Source organism: Emydura macquarii, unplaced genomic scaffold (assembly GCF_026122565.2).
Source record: "Emydura macquarii macquarii isolate MOO-44397 ecotype Brisbane River unplaced genomic scaffold, CSIRO-AGI_Emac_v2 contig_2417, whole genome shotgun sequence".
NCBI lineage: Eukaryota > Metazoa > Chordata > Testudines > Chelidae > Emydura > Emydura macquarii.
In genome coordinates, this window is record NW_027132554.1 from 3,159,137 (window position 1) to 3,178,979 (window position 19,843).

General features: G+C 44.4%; 1 protein-coding gene across 4 annotated transcripts in view; it reads left to right on the forward strand.

The window, feature by feature from the left end:
* NSMF (NMDA receptor synaptonuclear signaling and neuronal migration factor) overlaps positions 1 to 9,578 on the forward strand; it is a 73,703-nt gene extending 64,125 nt beyond the window's left edge. For all 4 annotated transcript variants that reach the window (XM_067561567.1, XM_067561568.1, XM_067561563.1 and 1 more), the window contains one exon: positions 1,209 to 9,578. In XM_067561567.1, the coding sequence (XP_067417668.1) occupies positions 1,209 to 1,306 (98 nt within the window). In that variant the 3' untranslated portion in view covers positions 1,307 to 9,578. The remainder of the gene's footprint in view (positions 1 to 1,208) is intronic.
* The last annotated feature ends 10,265 nt before the right edge of the window (positions 9,579 to 19,843 follow it).

Consider the following 19,843-nt stretch of genomic DNA (forward strand, 5'->3'; position numbering starts at 1 on the left):
GGCTCTACATTTTCAAAGTGCGTGACTAAGAGCCACAACAAAACCATGCAGTGGTACATGGCCTTGTGCAGACAGTTAATTATACCAATTCAACAGAAAAGACTGTGCCTTCTGCAAACAACAACTGTTTTATGTGATGCCCAGCAAAGTGGTTCTTGGTACTGCAGGGGAATGGGGCTTGAGAATGTATTGCATTTTTTTCATCTCGATAAATCTAGGACACACAACGTAACCACTTTAATCCCTGGCTACCCTTCATCAGACATCTCAAATTATCTTAATCAGCTGTGAAAGAGAAAAATCCCTCCCTCTGGTTTGCCTTTTAGAATCTAGGGTTGTTTTTCTTATGTTTTATGGGGTTTTGGTTTTGTGAAGCTATATTGACCACCTCCAACCTCAACCCTTGCAGCGTTTCTGTTAAATGACTGTCCTAGTGAAACACTTTAGTCAAACAGGTGCAAAAAAGGATTCAGATCTATAGCAAAACTACCCAAACCCACATTTTTTTCCCCAAGTATGTTCTGCTGAACATTATGGCAAAAGGCAGATCTGGGTGGCAAAAGTGGCTTTTGCCTTACCAAAGTCACTGCATCCATGGAAATTGGAGATCTCCCAAGCATGAATGAGGGGGGCCTCTGTTACTGACTCGCAGGTCTGACGAGTTCAGAACTTTTGGTTCAGAACTTCCCAGTTGGCCACTGGTTTGTTCCCTGCTGTCATTGTAACTAGTGGTCTCCCAGAGCTGGAGTTACAGAGCTGTAGTGAGTTGTATTGTGACTCTCAACAGCCACTAATTGTTACCTTTGCTGGCAATCCGTGCAGAGAGGCCAAGAATAGAACGGGACATGGAGTTGGAGCTGTGTCTCACCTTCTGGGTGCGGGTAGATACACACTGGCAAGCTGTTAGGAGGGGAGCCCGCCTCTCTGTTTGCTGGGCTCCCCAGTTTTGAGTATGAATAATGTGGTCACCCATTTTTGGGGTTGTCAAGGCAACACCTTATATAGGCACTTTTAGAAAGGGCAAGTGATGCCCTGCATGAGTGGCAGCTGTCAGCAATGTCCTTATATGAGATGCACAGACAGACTCTCCTGTGCACATCCATGGAACAGTGAGAATCCATTTTTTTGGCTTCTGCATCCTGCCTGGTCTCTGCTCCGCCCACTGCATCACTGGGGTAACCTCTGCTTTGTTTTGGTTCTCATCCTAGGCAAGCAAATGATTGAGACTTACTTTGACTTCCGCCTTTACCGCCTCTGGAAGACTCGCCAGCATTCCAAACTGTTGGATTATGATGACATTTTATGAGCTGGAGAAGGCCTTGCACGAGGAGGGTGATCATCAGTGTCTAAGAAGTCATGCTTGTTGCAGAGAGACTTTTCTGACTGGCACAAGGAGCCCTGCAGGAGGCAGCAGTGCCAAAGGGATGCAAGGAAGGGCTGTCAGGAGGAAAGGCTTTTGGCCAAAGACAGAGACTTGAAGGGGAATGGTGTGACTCCATAGACACTTCCCACAGAGCCTTCATCTCTCCAAGGGAGCTGTGTGAAATGGGGAATTTCCTTGCAGGACTGAGCTGTTTCAGGTCATGATGGGCCACAATCATTTCCAGGTCCTTTTAAAGATGTTTAAAGCTCAGGTTTTCTTACAAAAAAATAAAATAATCCTTGCACTACAGTCAAGCAGTGACTTGAAGCCCAGATCGGGAAGGGCATTGTACGGTTGGGGGCTCCCCCGGCTCCCTTCGCTGTGCTAGGGATGTTGGAAGGCGAGGAACGCCATACTTCATCTTGCAAGCTTTGATCCGCAAGGTTCAGCAACCTAATTTCAGTACAAATGGAAATACAGAATTAAAGTTTAACTTATTTTGGTTTAATAGAAAATAAGTGCAATTTTTATAAACAGAGGGGAAAACCCTCCCAGTATTTAATTAGTTAAAAATAACACATCAGTAATCAATAGATGAGGTATTTTTTAGTCTGCTTGAAAATATATTTGAAATCGTAATATATCTTCTGTAGACCTATTTAATCACCAGCAACATGGTTTTAATGTTACTTAGCAGACCTTGCATGTCTGCTGCATTGATCAATCCTGTTTGGTTTTGTTTTTATTTTTAATTTCAGAGTAGCTGTGTTACACTAATTGTATGTGCTCTTATGACTGTATATTGCCTCTCCAGGTAGACACAACTTTGTTACTTTATCTTTGCTGCTTGCAAAACTATAGGGTTTTAGTTTTGCTGAAAGTTTAGGTTAGAAATACATTACATGACTGAGGGGAACCTTGGTCAGTTTTGTTAAGGTATAACAATGAATTAGAAATGAATAGCCATGTTAACTGTTCACTTCAGCATATTGCTACCTTTTAGAAAAATGAGCTCTTCTTCCAGACTGCAGTACCCCTCTAAGGGGGGTTCAGTGTTTGAATGAATGGAATGAAATGCTTCTTGAAGTGTGTAGCATTGGTTAGTAGCATTTTGAATCTTTCCCACATTCACCTAATTGCCAGTTGTTGACTTGCAAACCATAGTGTTCCCAGCGATCTCTTGAGCCATTTGTAGTTCTCATCTTTCCCCTCCAAATCCTCCTTGTCTGAGACAAACAGCTTACATAGCTCTCAGTTGTGAACGGCTGTAGTTTTCACATCTAGATTTGTGCTGAATATCTTTTAGGGTATACTCTGGAATATATTGATAGTTTTTTTTAGTCTTCTAGTCTCCCTGAATGTATAGGGGATAAATATTATTGTGGTCTGCACAGGTCACCTGGGCCATCTGGGGGGATTATACCATTTGTTTCTCAGAGAGGTAAAATATACAGGAGGATAACCATGGAGGGTTACCTTGGGCTCCTGATGTATTAGTTTCTAAAATTACCTTGTTGTGCAGTGCAGAAAAAAAAAATACATGTTTAAACCGTCTTTTGAATAGTAAAAAAAAAAAAAAAAATCTGATCTGTGGAAAAATCACCTTCCCCTTTCCTGCCCCACGTGTTGTAATTCTGGGGAGTAGGCCACTGGCTAAAACTGCTGCCCCATGTGCATTAATGACCTTTTATATCAAACCTTTATGAAATAATCTACATACAGTAAGTAGTGGGGGAGGGGAGAGCCAAATTCCAGTCACCAGAAATAACCGTGCCAAACCAAACAGTTCATAGATATCTGCTTGCAAATGACATGGCTCCCAGTGCAGACAGCTCCTGAGAAAGGTGAGCACATCGCTATGATTCGTCAGGATGCTCTGCTAGCTGCTCTTCTTTGGTGGCACAGCTCTTTTTCTGGTTGATCAGATTTTCAGATTAAAAGGATTCTTGGCACCACCACGATGGCTTTGGAAGAAAATGTCATTGCGGGTTTTTTTAAAGATATGTCACTGAACTACCATTTGGCATGTTAACACCTCTCTGCTACCTCAGGAAGAGGCGGAAGTTGGATGTTCTATGACAGCTCAGAAATGAAATGACAGTGACAGGATTAAGATGTTGACCCAAAAAAATGCATCTATCTTTGACTCTGTCACTTCCCAGTTTGCTTGGGTGATTTGGGTTTTTGCTTACAATGTTAAGTGTAGAATGATAAAAAGCTCTCTCGTCTCCAGTAAAACCCCACGTCAGTAAACATGGTAGCATAAATGTAGCATTGTGGAAACTGTTGAAAATACTGTGTGACTCTGAAATGGCCGGGTCATGTATACACTTCGGTCATTTTCTTGTGTAACTATTGTATATCTATTATAATTGAGCACTTGTAGAACTAGGGTTGCCATAGAACGGTAGATTGTATAGTTGCGTAACCTATCCTATATGGAAATGTAAGTTTGAATGAATGTTTTGGACTGTTTTACTGGTCCAGTTGACTGTATATCATAGTATACTGAAAAATAATGAATGCGTTTCTCTCTTTTCCAAAGATATAACCCATGTAGTTTTATGATATGACCTGAACAGATTCTTGTATTTGTGGTGATCATTTGACTAACGAGATGAAAAAATATTCTAAAAGCTATAATTGGGAGGACAGTGTGAGGATTTTATACCTCCTGGCTGTCAACCATTTAAAGCCTTTTGCGCTAATATCACTTTATAAGTTAATTTTGAAAGGAAGAAATTGTGTTTTTCTTCCACTTCTAACTAGTTGATCCTTCTCAATGGCAGGAAGGAATCAGCAGGATAGAAGATGCAGAAAACCTTTGTAGCTATTTAGGCCATAGAGGAAAACTTAGATAATATGACTTCTTCCATTGGAACCAACCTGTCAGCAGTGGCACACAATGGGGCCTGCATTCATCAGTCAGCATAAAGCGTGCACACAAGACGAAATCCACCCTATACAGATGGCCAGCTCACGTTCTATGCACCACTTCAGGCCCACCTGAGCTCCATGGAATGGGCTTTGGATGGCGCACAGGCCTGGCATGGCATGCTCTGTCGTGTGCCCATTGCAGCATGTGTTTACTGATCGATGAGTGCCCATCCTAGGGTGTGTCATTGCCCCGATAAAAGGATTCTTTTCAGTTTACAATTTGTAATTCTCCATCTGTGTTAAGCCATGTAAACTGCTCCCCAGATTAGTCCTCTTTCTAACAGTACACTCATTTGTAATTGCTATTTGGAACTTTTGGTGGAGCCCCCTTCTCATAAACGTAGTTACAGTGAACCTCTGTTTCTAGTGGAGTCAGATAAAAGTCTCAAATTGCTTAACTGCATTTCATTTGGCTTTCAGTCTTGGAGAGCCTTGTCTGCAGTGAGCTTTTTGGTAAGATCTCCCACCATTGTGCTACATCAGCTCATCTCCACCAGAGGGAGCGTGCTATAGACCAACCACAGGCATGTTAACCCCTGTATTGTCTAGACCTGCTCTGATCAGGGGTTAGATGAAACAGTGGTAAAATGCCAGCATCCAGGGTACTCTGGCCCTGGTTTTATTGCTAGCACGGTGGAAATGCACCTGGGCTAATACCATGCTTGGAATTTTAACAATGATCTCAAGGTAGGCACAATTTATAGAGAAACATCACTCCACTGGAGTGGGTTTCTGTGTGCACGCAGCACTTATCAGCTCCCATGTAGGTGTCAAGTACAGCTTTCTGATGGGACTGGCAGCTCTCCCTCCTCCTCTGCTCTGGCTGAGCAGGAGAGAAGAGACGTGTCTTGGGCCCTGGATGGAGAAGTAGGGAGGAGTCTTGCAGTAGCTGCTTCCAATAGGAAACTAACCTATGGGGCAGGCTTCCAGCCCACTGCAGCCACCGGCACCCACTAGGGGGATTGGGTAGTTTGGTGGGCAGGCCTTCTCTCAGTACGGTGCAGCTCCACTCGTGGTGAAGTTTCTGTGTGGAAAAGCAACCAGCCATCCACCCATCCCGCTGCCACCCAAGCGCTCCACTGTGCATAAGCAGGAGAGCCAACTGAATTCTGGCTCTCCCCCACCCCTTTCCAAGGACCTTTGAGCCACATCCCCAGTAATCTGCAATCGCCCCAGCTTTGCCTTCAAGAGCCGCTGCTTCCCTGGGTGAGACTCCGGGAATGAATGAATTCTTCTGGCTGAGCTCAGTCTGGGCCTCCCCCTTGATTGTTTGGGGCTTGTTTGAACCCCTTCTGCCTGCAGCAATGCTTCTTGCGTGAGACGATGTGTACAGTACACGTGTATTTTGGTAGACAGTCTGCCTCCCTCCTGTTGTATGTCAGCGATGCATGTTCCCATTTGCTCCCACCTGCTCTGCTCCATGCAGCAGAAAGCAAGAGTGCTCTTAGAGCCTCTGTGGCCTCTCCAGCGTAGCTGGCCAGTCATAGACTGCTGATGTGTCCCTAGAGATGCAGAGCAGCCACATCCACAGAGTCCTTGTCTTACCTCCACCTAACTGTAACCGTGCACCACCACAGCAAGGCCCGTGTTGGGCCTGAACACTTGTGTGGGTTTAATGGTTGGTCCAATACAAAGAGGCGTGTTGCAAAGTAATGAAGACCTTCTAGGACTATAACAGGAATGGCAAGTGGCAGGAGTTGCCAGGACTGTGCATCAGAGGAAGTCCCTTCCCTTTCTGGATTACAAATCTCTTTATGTTGAGGCTGCTTGGTGAAATCTTCTCTAACTGACTCCCTTGCCAATCCCCTTTAAATTGCACTGGTGTAAATGGGAGAACCTTCTGACTTAATATTGTCTGGGATCTATTTTGAATCAGTTTCCCATCAGTTAAACAAAACTTACCGGCTGCAAAGATCACTGAAAACAAATACAGATTGGCTGTAAACTAGAGTAGCGCATGCATGCGTGATCCCAGAAAAGGTCTATTCATTTTGTCCCCACCTTGCCTCTTAAAATAATTGTTTAAGTCTAGGAGTGTTTGTGATCAGAAGCCAAGTAGGCTTCATTAAACCCTGCTGGCTGGACTTGTTCTAGGAGACCTGGCCTGATGCAGCAAGAATCTGCTGGTGCCTAGGTTTATTCCACCCCCAAAGCATTAAACCAGGGAGCTGGCACAGTGGATGCCAGTGTGCCTACATTTATATGTGGGGGTCTGAATGATAGACACCACTGTATATGTATATAGCATGAGAGTTTTCCTCCAGCTGTTCTGTCCTGATTGCTGATGTTAGAAGTCTGATTTCCAGAGAAATTTAATAAGCCGAGTCATTGTGGGCTCTGAGTTCTCAGTGACATTAAATAGAAGTCAGAAATATGTGCAATATTTTTCCAAGGAACAACATGCTCCACACAGACCTTGTGTTTTTTCCCAAGGCCCTTTGTGAGCATGTGCTGCCCCTTTGCTTGGGGAAGCTGATGTCCCCCTGGATTACATAATGCACTTGTCTTTTTACACACTGCATGGTAGTGCCCTTTCTTATTTCATGAGGAAGTGCAAGCCAAAGGTGCTCAGAAACCAGAGCACATGCAGTAATGGATCAGCCTGACTGCTGCTAGCTGTGTTGTGGCTCTTGGGAGTTTAATGTGTACATGTGAGACTTAGAGACCACGGGCCTGATTTTGATCTCAGTTACACCATGTAAACCTGCTATGAAACCACTGGTGTGGGATCGGAGTTGGGGCCCCTGGGTATAAAGGCTAGAGTGCAATCGCTTACTGGTGCTGGCATGGTTTGGAATGGCGTGAGACACAACTGGAAGTTTTGATGCGGACATAAATTCTCTCCCCTGTATCATATGTGACATAGTGAATTTAGAAGTGAGGGAGGGAGGAATGAAAACAATGGAAATTAAATTCACAGAACCCATGTGAAGGGAAATTAAATTGCATTTTTCCTTAAACATTTACTAAATGTCAGAGTTAATACAAGAGAATGATTGCTAATGCTAATATACTGCTTTAAAAATGTATTTAAAATTGACAAATGAAAGAAAAGATATTGGTAAAACGTCTATGGATCTCTTACCGTTGATAGTCATTTTGTTAGCCTTTCTTCCTTATGATCTCTATGGTGCAAAGTGGTGTTGTCTTTAACTGATCACAGTATTTGATTGGTCCCTCTGGAGTAAGGGCCCAGTCAATTGTCACTAAACTAATTGGAAGTCTCTCCATTAACTTCAGTGGGAGTTGTGTCTGGGTTTCAGTAATGTGAAAACTTTTGCATAGAACCTCGACCAGCTGATGGAGAGTTTGTTATTGTGTACAACTGTAGGGCCCTTTATGAGACTCACCAGATGCTTCTGGAGTTTATATAGCAATAATGTGCCTGTATCGCCTCCACTCTTCCCACTCCCCAAGTGATAGAAATGGATTTTCAGCTTTTGAACGTAACCTGTCGCCTACGGCTGTGCAAATCGATTTGTGAAGTTTCACTCATGTACCCAGCTCTCTCCCTAGGGGGAGAAGGTTCACTCTTATTACATGGCTAGGCCTTCAGCAATTGGCTTTCAACAGGATCCTTCTGGCCTCTGGCTCTGGGGCAGAAAACCTGGCTGGAGTTGGGATTCACAGATGGTTGACTAGAAGATAGGGGAGCTGCAGTTGGACTCAAACGCAGACACAGAGGTGGAGTCCCCCTTTGAACACCCCGCTCACTCCTCCTCGAGGCAGAGCAGAGGGTTCACAGGAACACCCACTAGTAGATGAATCCTTCACTTTGAGACGGCATAAAAATGTCCCAACTTAGTATAGTAGAGGAGGGCTTTTGGTGAGTGGGGAGAATTCCCCATATGCAGCTACATAAGTAATTGTATGCATACACCACACAAACACACACACATATATCTGTGAACATTATACTGCATATCACATTGACCGTTCTGTTGCTGACAAAATAAAATGAGGATTTTTAAAGAAACCAAGGGACTTAGCTGCCCCAACTCCCACTGACATTCACTGGGAGTTGACCGAACCAACAATGCCTTGTGCTCCTCTGCTGTTTTTTAAACAAACTCTGTTCTCGGAGAAATGTGCTGCCTTCAGTTGTGATGTCAAGATACAGTCAGGGAAGTAAACAAAAAATCCCATCAAAGAGGGACACCATCAAAGTGCTTTTTAAATATATTTTCTTTTAAACATGGAATTGTGACACTGTTTTTTGTAACTAATTATTTCCCTCCAAAACATGCACTGGTTTGTTATCAGAGCTGCTAGCACAGCCTGGGTTGCTGGCTTTGATTTTCCTTAAAGAAAAAAGCCTCAAGCAATGATTGGAAAAAACATAGAGAATCACAGATCTACAAAACACAGAAAGTGTAACTGTAACTCATGTCCTTTTGTATTTCTGTATATCTGTTAGGAATATGGTGGAGGTGGGCAAATTACCTTTATCCAAATGGAAAGGAGAAAAAAAGAATTGTCAGCATTAATGAAAGCAACAAAATCTAAAATAGAACCATTTACTTGACAACGCCATGTAAAAGATCAACTGTGTAGGGCCCAATTCTGCATTGTGCTGAGTGCCCTTAACTCCCACAGTTGAGGGCGCTCAGCTTCTTGCAGAAATCAAGCCTTTATCGAGAAGGCGTGTATTTATCCAACTTCACATATGTTTAGGCCATTGTGTGGGCTCCTCAGAACAAAGTAGATGTCAGTAGTTAAGGATTTCATTTCAGCAGGCAGGCAGGCAATATGGTTGGGGGAGGAACAATCATTCCTTCCCATCCCATTTCAACTGGAAATTGCGGAGAGAGCCCCAAACTCTTCACCCCCAAATTTCCAAAAATGGCCACTGCTTTTGAGTGCCCAGCTTGAGACAGCTCAAGCGCCACAAGTTGGCTACCAAAGATCCGAAGCACCCAGAATTAATGAAGGGTTTTGAAAGTGTGGGTCTTGCCTCTGTGGGGCATCCTAGCTTTGTTGCAAAGGACAGATCCTGGGTGTCTCAGCAGATCTGCCCTGCTGGCTCAAAGGCCAAAAGAAGAATTTTTCTGAGCACCCCCCTCCCAAAATCTTAAATGCCGTTTGCGACTGGCTACGCGAGCCTTCCTCCAGATGTGATTTGCTGTGCTGTGGGCTAGATATAGCATATCCACTGGGTACGTTCCCGTGTTTCTTTGAGATGATTTGCTGCTTTGTGTAGGATACCCATGTTTCATTCAAATACATGAAAGTTTATAGGTTTTAAGATGTGATTTAATAAAAAGACATTTTGAGGAAAGCAACAGAAAAGTTTTTTTCTTTTCATATCATCTCTCTCTCTGTTTTGGGTCACCACCACCACTATCACCAAGTGCTGCTTGACAAATCTGCTCTTTGGTGCTCAGGAGGGTATAAAGACTTAATAGGCAAAGAAATACTGAAGCAGAAAAGCAGGGCTTTTACAGAGCAGAAGACAAGCCAGACTGCTGTGTCCCAGGGGCTGGAGCGGTTGTGCGACAGCATTAAATGATCTATAGAGAAAACAGCTCTGATCCTTTACCAACCACATAGCCATGTGAAAGGTAAGTTATGACAGCCCTTATGGCTGTCCTGGTGGAAATGCACAACAGCTCCATGCACAAGGGGTGATTCTCTTCAAAACCAAAGTACCTAGCTGCATATTCCTGACATCTTTGAGATTTCAGCCAAAGGAGACTGTTCACTGTCTTTGTCCCAAGGTAATTGTGGTGATGGGTCCCTCTTTAGAAGCCTCCAGAGCCCTCCTGCTTTAATTCCCTGCCTCTTCACCACCATGTCTCTAGTCAAGGAGACTTGTCTCTCCAAAACCAACAATTCCAACTCCACTCACTTGTCAGTGCTCTCTGAACAGCATCCCTGGTCCCTGATAGCCTCTGTAGTCTGATCTATAGATTACATATTGATTATATTGATTCCTTAGAATCCCGTTACCACTTCGCGGGTAGACAGGTTCTTCTCCCAAGATCAAGCCCAGTATTATTCAAATTATATAGTTGGCAACCCCAATGTGCACAGTTGGAACACTCCCACTATAGGAACTTTCCTCTATTTACCAATAATTGCTTGATATATTGACCACAGTCACAAACACCCCAACTCAGCAAGGTAGATGGAGATAATGCAGAATGTACCTCTGAACGTCCCTTGCAGAACAACCTGAAAAGTTAGCCATCGTCGTCTTCATCACTATCACTTTCCTCCTCATCACCAGCGGCCATCATTCTGGCACCTCCCAAGGGCTACATCTCTTGCTTACTGCCCACAGGCTGGGATGCCACTTTTATAATATGCTACACTGACGCTACCATGTCTAATGCATATTCAATAGGGGTTTCTTCCCTCTTCTTGTTTGTATTTCCTCACCTTACTAATGTTCAGGTGTCCATTTTCCAAAGGTTAATATATTCAAGATCTCCACTTACTATCAGATACATCAGTTTGTTGCCGTGGCACTCTTGTGATTGGATGCTCTTTCCAAAATTTTCCAAAAACTGGTGTTAGCGCAAGTTTCCGTAGTTGGCTGATGTCATTATGAGCAAAGTGCCCCTCACACTCCATTTCCAGTTTCCCCAAAAGCAGGGGTTACCGTTGGGCCATTTAGCTGAGCTGAAGTTCATAGGCCTCAGGCCTTATGCTAACTGCTCAAGCTAATGACTTACAGGATACAGGCCTGTAGGTTCCTACCTTAAACGATGTAGACGGATTCTGTTGATACCTTCCTTCTGGCCATGCTACAATGTGTCTACTTTAAATCTATCATAGCTGCCACTGTACTGATACTCCTTTTCAGAGTAATAGGCCACTGGTGAAATTTTCCATGTTGGCTGATATGCTACCAGAGGAGGCACATTGATGCGCTCTCAGTAGACAATGTCTGAGTGTCTGTGACACGCTGTACCCCATGTACACCCTTATGGTGTGGTTTGTGTATCATTCATGTTCACCCTTACTGTGTAACTGTGTATTGTCTGATGCAAAGTATGCCATGTAAGGTGTTTTTGAAATGCTCATGACACACTGAACATTATTGTTAGGGTAGCATGTTTCCTGCAATGTCCTACACATGTACAGATATGAAACTCTGCTGTGTCATATCCCCAAAGGTGTGTCTCACATGGTTTGAATAGATGCAGATGAACACAAAGCTGTGTTTCCACACCCCGCAGAGGCATGCATACAGGAACAATGGACCTGCCTAAGCACCTGTGAGCGCTTTGGCCAAGTGGAAGAGATCATGCCCATTGCCGAACAGGGCTGATCACCTGACCCCCGGGGGGGGGGGGTGTTAAAAGCTGAGGTGTCTTTGTCTGTTGGCTCTTCCCTGGAATCCATCTTCTAAGCAACACCAAAGACTGAGAATCTACCCACAGGGAGGGGAGGGGCTGGTCGCAAGGGGCATCACAACCAGCCTGTGTGGTAAACTGAATACAGACTGGCATATTAATCTTAGGTTAATTCTTTTAGTTAATTGTGGTTAACTCCTTGACTTATTAATAATCTGACTTAGATTCACTTAAAATCTTGCTGTAGTCAATTACATTATAAGACAATGTAGCTGTTTGCTCAATGAATCTGGGTTCTGACAAACAATTGACCACATTCCCTGACAAACTCCAAATCAAAATTTTATATATATATAATTTGTTCATTGACAAACATACCTATAGTCATGACTGACTTTTGCAAAGATGGACACCACCATTGGTGTTTTATAGCAACACACCTATGGTAGTTAAACCCTCATTCTAATATTGAAATAAACACAAAAAAAATTGTTTTCCTATTAATATTTTTTTACTCACAACTTTTTGCACAAAATATTGTTGTTGCAACAAAAGCTCCTCAAAAGTAAAAAGAAAACCATGATCTAGTCACGTGACATAAAACATATAACCACTAAACAAGTAATCCCCACGTATCACCCATGCCTCAAACATTGCCTCTTAGAGCAGGTCCAGAAACCAAAGGGTTGAAATTATTAATTGTCCTTGGTTTACACCTTGGTTTGCCTATAAAATATGTTCAGTGATTTAGTCTGGAGCCAAAGGTGTTTTCCTTGAGTCTTTAAATCCTATATTAAAACCCAAATGAGTTAAAAAGAAAAATATTAACACATGCTTTAGTTATTTAGGAAATATAAAGGGGAAAATTGCAATTAGATAAGTTGAACATTTTACTTCAGTGAATTAGGATCTATAATAATAACCACGATTTAAATTGTGGATAGCAGAGTTTGCTACATTTTGCTTGTTAAAGGCCTCAGTACTTCCTTAAAAGAATAATTCCTGTGTAAAGGAGAAAAATTTTACATTGCTGGCTTCCTTTACCATGTAGGGTAGGTCTGGAATTGCAACTTGCTTGATACCTATTTTTGGAATAATAACGCACAACCGATTAGTTAAATTAGGAATATGTTCATTAACAACTGAAACTGCAAACCCAATATGTTTTGTGGCTGCGGTTTGGCTAATATAAATGTGCAAGTAACAAAACAATATAAATACTTTTTGCATGAATTTCACCTAAGGGTGGTGCCCTCACTCCTTTTCCTACTGCCTCCCCCATCACTTACAAGTTGGAGAGCTAGTACAAAGGGTTTGCTTTACCTTGTACATGCACATTAGACATAGCCTTGTCTAAAAGGATGAGGAACCCTATCTCTTAATTTAAATATTTTAAAATATATATCTTATAGAGAATGAGCTGATTTATGGATTCCCTAACTTTAATATAATTCTGCCAGATTCAATGCAAGTAGAAGCAATTTTTTTGGCTTCTTCTACATGTGCTTTTCCTCCCAAGCACAGAGGGCAAAAGCACTTCCCCTTTCCAGCAGCAGTGTGTTAGCTGCTGGTCAAAGCTCAGTGACTTCTGTTGCTGAGGAGTACTTAGAAATTACAAATTAATGGCATAGAGACTATTAGTGTGGCAGACTACAGAATATGGGCTACAAGGTGCATAATTTTGGTCTCTAAGACCTGTGGAGGAACTGAGTTTTCGGTATTTTCCGGTAAGCAGAGGTTTTTTCTTTTCTTTTGTTACTTTTTAATTCAACCATTCCTTCATATTATTTAATTTAGTCTCCTGGAATTTTAACACCCCGCTTTAGTGGAAGTTGGACGTACACTTACAGCTACGCTTGTCTCTCCTCCTTTCTTTATTTGAGTCATTATCTGTGCCAAAGTTCACAGGCCTCAAGCCTTATGCTAACTGCTCAAGCTAATATTTTACAGCAGCAGTTCTCAACCGGTGGTACGTGTACCACTGGTGGTACTTCGAAGAAGGCTGGGTGGTACACGAGCCGTACCGCGCTGCCGAATCCGCTGCTGAAAGTTCCCCCCCCCGCCACCGCGAAACCCCGCCGCCGCCGAAAGTCCCTCCTATCCACTCCCGCGAAACTCTGCCGCCGAAAAGGGGCAAACGGCGGCAGGGTTTCGGCGGAGGGCATTGTTCCCCCCATGTAACCCCGCCGCCACCGTGAAACCCCGCCGAAAGTCCCCCCCACTCCTTTTTTTCCCGAGTGGTACTCGGGGGAAAAAAAGGTTGAGAACCGCTGTTTTACAGGATACAGACCTGTAGGTTCCCTGCATTACTGCTGAGTATAATAATATGGATAAACTTGACATAATAAAGGCAAAGCAATAAACATAATAAAGGCAAGCTAGCCCCAGGGGCTACACCTCAGAGCCAGCAACCAGAACTAGGAATGAAACCAGCCATCTCCCGCTCCTGAAACTCAGGGAAAGAAGAACCAGAACTAAGACGCACACCCAGGACTCCTTTGGGGGCAGTGGAGAGCACTAACCAGTAGGCTAACACTGCTGTTGGGTGTGTGTGTGTGTGAGAGAGAGAGAGAGAGAGAGCCAGCCAGCCAGCCAGCCAGCCAGCAGACTTTGCTAGTACTGCCCAGGGCGGTGAAGTGCTGAAGGCTGAACTGTTGTTGCCACAGTAGCGCTGTTTAAGCTGCCTGGTACTTATGTCCTTGAAGTTCCAGTGCTAGTAGTAAAGAGGTTGCTGACATGCTGCACTTCGATGTTACTCATAAAGAAAGACCACAGGCACGGTTCAGTGACAAAGGCACTCGGTCAGGTTTATTCCCTCCTCCCCCAAACTCTCAGCACCCTGGCTGCATGGTTACAGGTAGACTGACACAAGTGCCCAGTAGCACAGAATGGCTCAGTCGGTAGTAATACAATGAATTAAGGCAAAGTATCCTGATATTTATAGGCTAAAACAAACAACTAACACACAACTTACACACCACCTTATGTATCTCATAACATCTCTTTGTTACCTCCCCTTCTCCCTGATCTCTTGGACAAAACATTCCTATTCTTTGTCTTGTCAAATGGGATGTATCTGTACTAGCTGGACTATATTTATGGAAATATCTAGTGCCTGATACATTAACCACAACTTTGCCAAGTTCATGTACTGGACCGTGAACTTGTAATCATCTGCTTTAATACATGGCCTGACTTTGGGTCACTTTCTCTGGTCCAGGCCTCAGATCTTCCACCAGGCCTGGTGCTCCAGACTCTCTCTACTATAAACACAAGCTCCTTTATCTCCTTCTTCAAGGACACACTTTCTCACTTCCAAGTAGCAGCTTTCCTTGCTAATCCCTCCCATCTTGCATTTCTTGTAGGCTCTCTGGGAGAGGTCAGCTTCCTCTTAATCACCTATTTGAGATGCTTGCTCATCCTGTTTGGTCTACAGATTCCCTGCATCTTTTTTCCCCTTACTTGGAATGCAGGCTCCAGATAGCTTCTGTAACTTTGACTTGAAGTAATTCCAAGCCTTCTCCACATTCAGATCCTTGAGGTCTTCAGTCCAGTCCACTTCCCCAACTAATTTCCTTAATTATTTAAAGTTTGTCTTTTGAAATCAAGGATCCTAGTTGCAGACCTATTTTTGTTTATCCTTCCATTTAGTTTAAACTGAATTAGCTCATGATCACTTGAACCAAGGTTGTCCTCTACTGCCAGCTCTTCTATGAGGTCCTTGCTACTCACCAACATCAAATCTAAAATGGCATCCCCTCTTGTTGGGTCAGTGACTATTTGGTGAAGAAATCTGTCAGCTGTCACATCCAGAAAAGTCTAGGTCCTATTATTAGTAGCACTTGTTCTCCAATCTATATCTGGGAAGTTAAATTCTCCCATAATCACACAATTCTCAGTAGTAGTTATTTCATTAAAAATATATTAAAGAGGTTTCCTTCCATATCCAAATTGGATCCTAGGGGTCTGTAGCACACTCCAAGCGCTATCCCAAGGAACCTCTGGTAGCTTTCTTCCCCAAAGTGATTTTGGCGCAAACAGACTCTGTCTTATCAATTCCATCACTTCTAATTTCCCTACTGTCTACCTCGTCATTAAGGTACAATGCTACTGCACCCCCTTTGCCTTTATTTCTCTTTCCTGAACAGCACATACCCTTCAATACCTGTACTCCAGTCATGACTACTATTCCACCAGGTTGCTGGTATCCCTATACTATCTGGTTTCACTTCCTGCACCAGTAGTTCTAGTTCCTCCATTTTGTTACCCAGGATTCTTGCGTTGGCGTACAGACATCTTAGTTGTTTCTGCTTGGCTTCACCCACATGCCTCACCCAATTGGGTCTGGTCATTCTACTGCCTGTATCACCTACCTGACTGTTAGCTTCATTGGTATCGGCACTATCTTTCCTCTTAATGTCCATTCTCCCACCCACGCTGTTCCTCTCTCCATTGCTGTATCCTCTCTGACTTGATTTTCCTCCCACTCAATGTTAATTTACTTGAGCATCTCCCAGCCGTCTCCCCAGCGTTTCTAGTTTAAATCACTTCTAATGAGTTGTGCCAACCTCCATCCAGACGTCTGTTTCCCTCCCTACGCAGGTGGATTCCATCCCATGAGAACAGTCCTCTGTCCATGAATGCCTCCCAGTGGTCGAACATCCAAAGCCTTCCTTATAGCACCACTGCCTGAGCCACCTGTCCATCATCTTTTCTCACCTTCATTCTCCTCCTCTAGAATCCCACTCAAGATCACCTGACCCTCTATTTCCTTAAACATCTTCCTCACCCTGTCACAGTCTCCTTCGATACATACCAGCGAGAATCTGGCTGTATCAATTCTAGCTAAGACGGACCTTTCCAGTGTCAAAGGAGTTGAATAGGTGGCTTAGGATTTTAACTATGTACTAGTCCAAGACTGATCTGCCTGAATGGGTGCCACCAGATTTCATCCTGGGCTTGTCTGGTACTTCTTCCCACTTCTCTTCCATTATGACATATCTGAGAGGTGTCAAGAGCTAAATACTCTAATATAACAGAGCTATCTCCATAAATGTGTGTGGCTTTCACAAAAAGTTAACTGAAGGAGCCAGGTCAAGCAATTTGGTGTGTGTGTGTGAGAGAGAGAGATTGAGAGAGAGAGAGAGAGAGAGAGAAGGGGTGGCAGGAGTTGAGGCTTGGCTTTCAGGTTGGTGGTGATGCAGGGGTCTAGTGAGGTAGTATGCTCACTCTGAAGGGAGGGCTAAGTAGCGCTTTGTGAGCTCCCCTTTCCTGGCATTCTGAGCCTGACAGGCTCCGGATTGAACCAATCTCAGCTGTTGGGAGGATAATTGCAAAACAAGTCCACACAGAGGGCAAGCACAGAATAAGGGATTGATCTTTGCGGGCCTCCCACTATACCTGATTAAAAAATAACCCACTACTCAATAAATGGAAAGGGAAAGCAAATGTTTTTCAGGAAAGCGTAGAGAGGTGGCTAGACACCTGTTATTGCAGAGAGATTCTCAAGGCACATAAAACTGCCGCTGTGTGAATTGCCAGGAGTAAATCATGACTGGAATTGTACATCCTGTGGTTATTAACATTTAAGTTCAAATACACATACCTCTCCCAGCAAGTAAAAGACTAGGGACGTGATAACAATGTGAAGGAGGCTTTCAGGCCGTCATCACATGGCATGATTACCAAGCACCTCTAGGGTGTTCACTTTATAACAAATATTAATCATCTTGAGTGAGTTCAATTAAGAGCTGCGATTATAGGCTGCAGAACCGCTGAAAAGAAACTAGTAAACACACACACACACAGGAAGAGAGAAAGAGAAAGTGGTTTATCACAAATGAGAGGCAATAGCTCTTTCTTGCAAGACTTTCAATATTTCTATTACATATTACAACTCCTGCAACAATGAACTTGGTGTTAACTGCTCCCATGCCACAGGAGAAAGTAGAGCCAACTTCTCCAAATCATTCCATCAAGAGGCCTCATGTAGACTTGAGGGGATCATCTCTAGGCAGGAAAGGGTCATTTTTTCCTCCACAGACCATTCAATACCTGGATTCTCAGCAAAGGTACTAACCAGGGTTTTGTGGGGATGTTGTGACATCAAGCTTGCTAGGAAGCTGCAGTTCGTCTTCAAGTAGTGTCTCTGTGGGTGCTCCACTAGGTGTGTCTGCGCCCCCATGCCACTGATCAGAGATTTTTCAGTAGCAGTCTATACCATCGGCGCATGCGTTGCTCCTACCAGCCATGAGGCTAGCAGCATGCGGGCATTCCCTCCTCACTTCCTGCTCAACTGCCCCGGCTAGAGATGGAGCTAATAGCTGTCTGTTTACGGAGAGTTCATGCTTTTGGAATTGCTAAGTTTGGCTTCTCTGACGACTCCTTTCTTTGTTCATTTGCATTTACTTTGGCTGCGTCTAAAGAAAGCAAGAAAGAAACGACAGAGAAGGACTCGGTCCTCCAACACCCCGGCGGGGCGGGAGGGACCCCCCAGACAAAGGTATACCCAGCTCCCCTGACTTCAAAAAACGCATCGGTTGTCAGGAACCGATCCCGGTCACTGACAGACAGACGCAGTGCGTTCGTTGCCTGGGGGAGAAGCACATGCCACAGACGTGTGGATTGTGTGAGCAATTAAAGCCAGGTCATGGCAAGACAAGGAGCTGAGTCTGAAACTCCTACTTAGAGAGTCAGCCCTTCAACCACCAGAGCCACTACAAGTGCCCTCTGCACAACCCTTGGCTTCGAGGGGAGCTGAAGCCAGGCAAACGCCTGCAAGCCACTCATGAAAGGCCTCTAAGAAAAGGTCAGTGGGTCCCCATGGCGTGCCCAGACTGAGCCAAAAACACCCTCCAGCTCAATCAACTACAGCGGTATCAATGGCACAGCTCAAAGACCCATCGTACTGCACAGCGTGCGTCACTTCTTCATCTACAGACTCCCGGGTATATGGACTGTATTGTGGCAGTAAAACGTGGGTGCTGAGGAAGGCTGAAGAGCGGTGGAGTGACATTTTCGATTCTTGGTGTCTTTGCCAGCTGCTCCATATCAAGCGGCAGGACAAGATCAGCAATGAGAATATTTGTAGCTGAACCCAGCACCTGCCTCCATCAGCACTGGTTTGGTTACAGCAGCTTTCTTGGGGCGCACGTATTATTAGGATGACAAGGCGGGCAAGGTAATATCTTTTATTGGACCAACTTCTGTTGCCAACAGAAACAAACTTTGGAGCTACGCGGAGCTCTTCTTATCAGAATGGAAGACAAACGCATCACAAAGTGTGCTGTGATGTCACTACACAGCTGGTGAGCATGTCTTCACCAAAAGCTTCAATGGCGTGATAAGATTGCCAGTGACACACAGAAAGGGCGAGATTCACAAAGATACTTACTAAGGCGCCTAAAAGAGTCACTGGAATTCACAAACCTGCGTTAGGTACTCAGGCTTCCTTTAGAACGAATGGGAAGAGAGAGGACCCTAGCAACAGGATTCACAACAGCGTGCCAGGTGGCTGTCTGACTAAGCTAGCCCATGGAGGTAACCTAAGGTGTTTCTTGCAAGGAGGTATTCCCTCATCATGTTTATCCCTGTGGTTAGGGTACTCACCTGGGATATGGGAGACCGGGAGTTAACTTCTCTTCAGCTAGAAGGGGACTATTTGAAGAGGGATCTGCAGCTCGCAAGTGCGTGCTCTAACCACTGAGCTATGGAATATGCTGATGTGGGCTCTGTCAGTCCCGCCCATTGAAGCTGTTCCACTGTGTAGACATAATTAAAGAGTCACTGATGTAGGGGAGTGGATCCTGGGTCTCACACATCCTGGGTGAGTGCACCAGGCGACCAAGTCATCCTCATGTACACACGCACACACACACACTCTCCCTCCTCCCACCCCTATGACTAATTATTTAATCCAAAGTAGAACATCTTCCACAGGAGAGATTGAGGGAACCCTGTGTCCGAATATCCAAGAGCTCCGTAGTTAGGACATGCTCCTAAGAGGGACCGATCCCTGCTCATGTCTAGCCTCCTCCGCAGGCAGAGGGGTAACGTAACCTGGGGTGTACCTCTCTCCTGGCTAGGGCCCCAATCACTGGGTTAAACATGCTGAGAGAGGTTCTCTCCTATCCCCTCCCCGCAGCCAGGTGGAATCAGGTGTGCTCAGAATGTGCTCTAGGCCAGTGAGATGGAGCCTGTCTTCCCCCAGTTTGTGAATCTCGCGCTGGGCCTTTGGCATCTG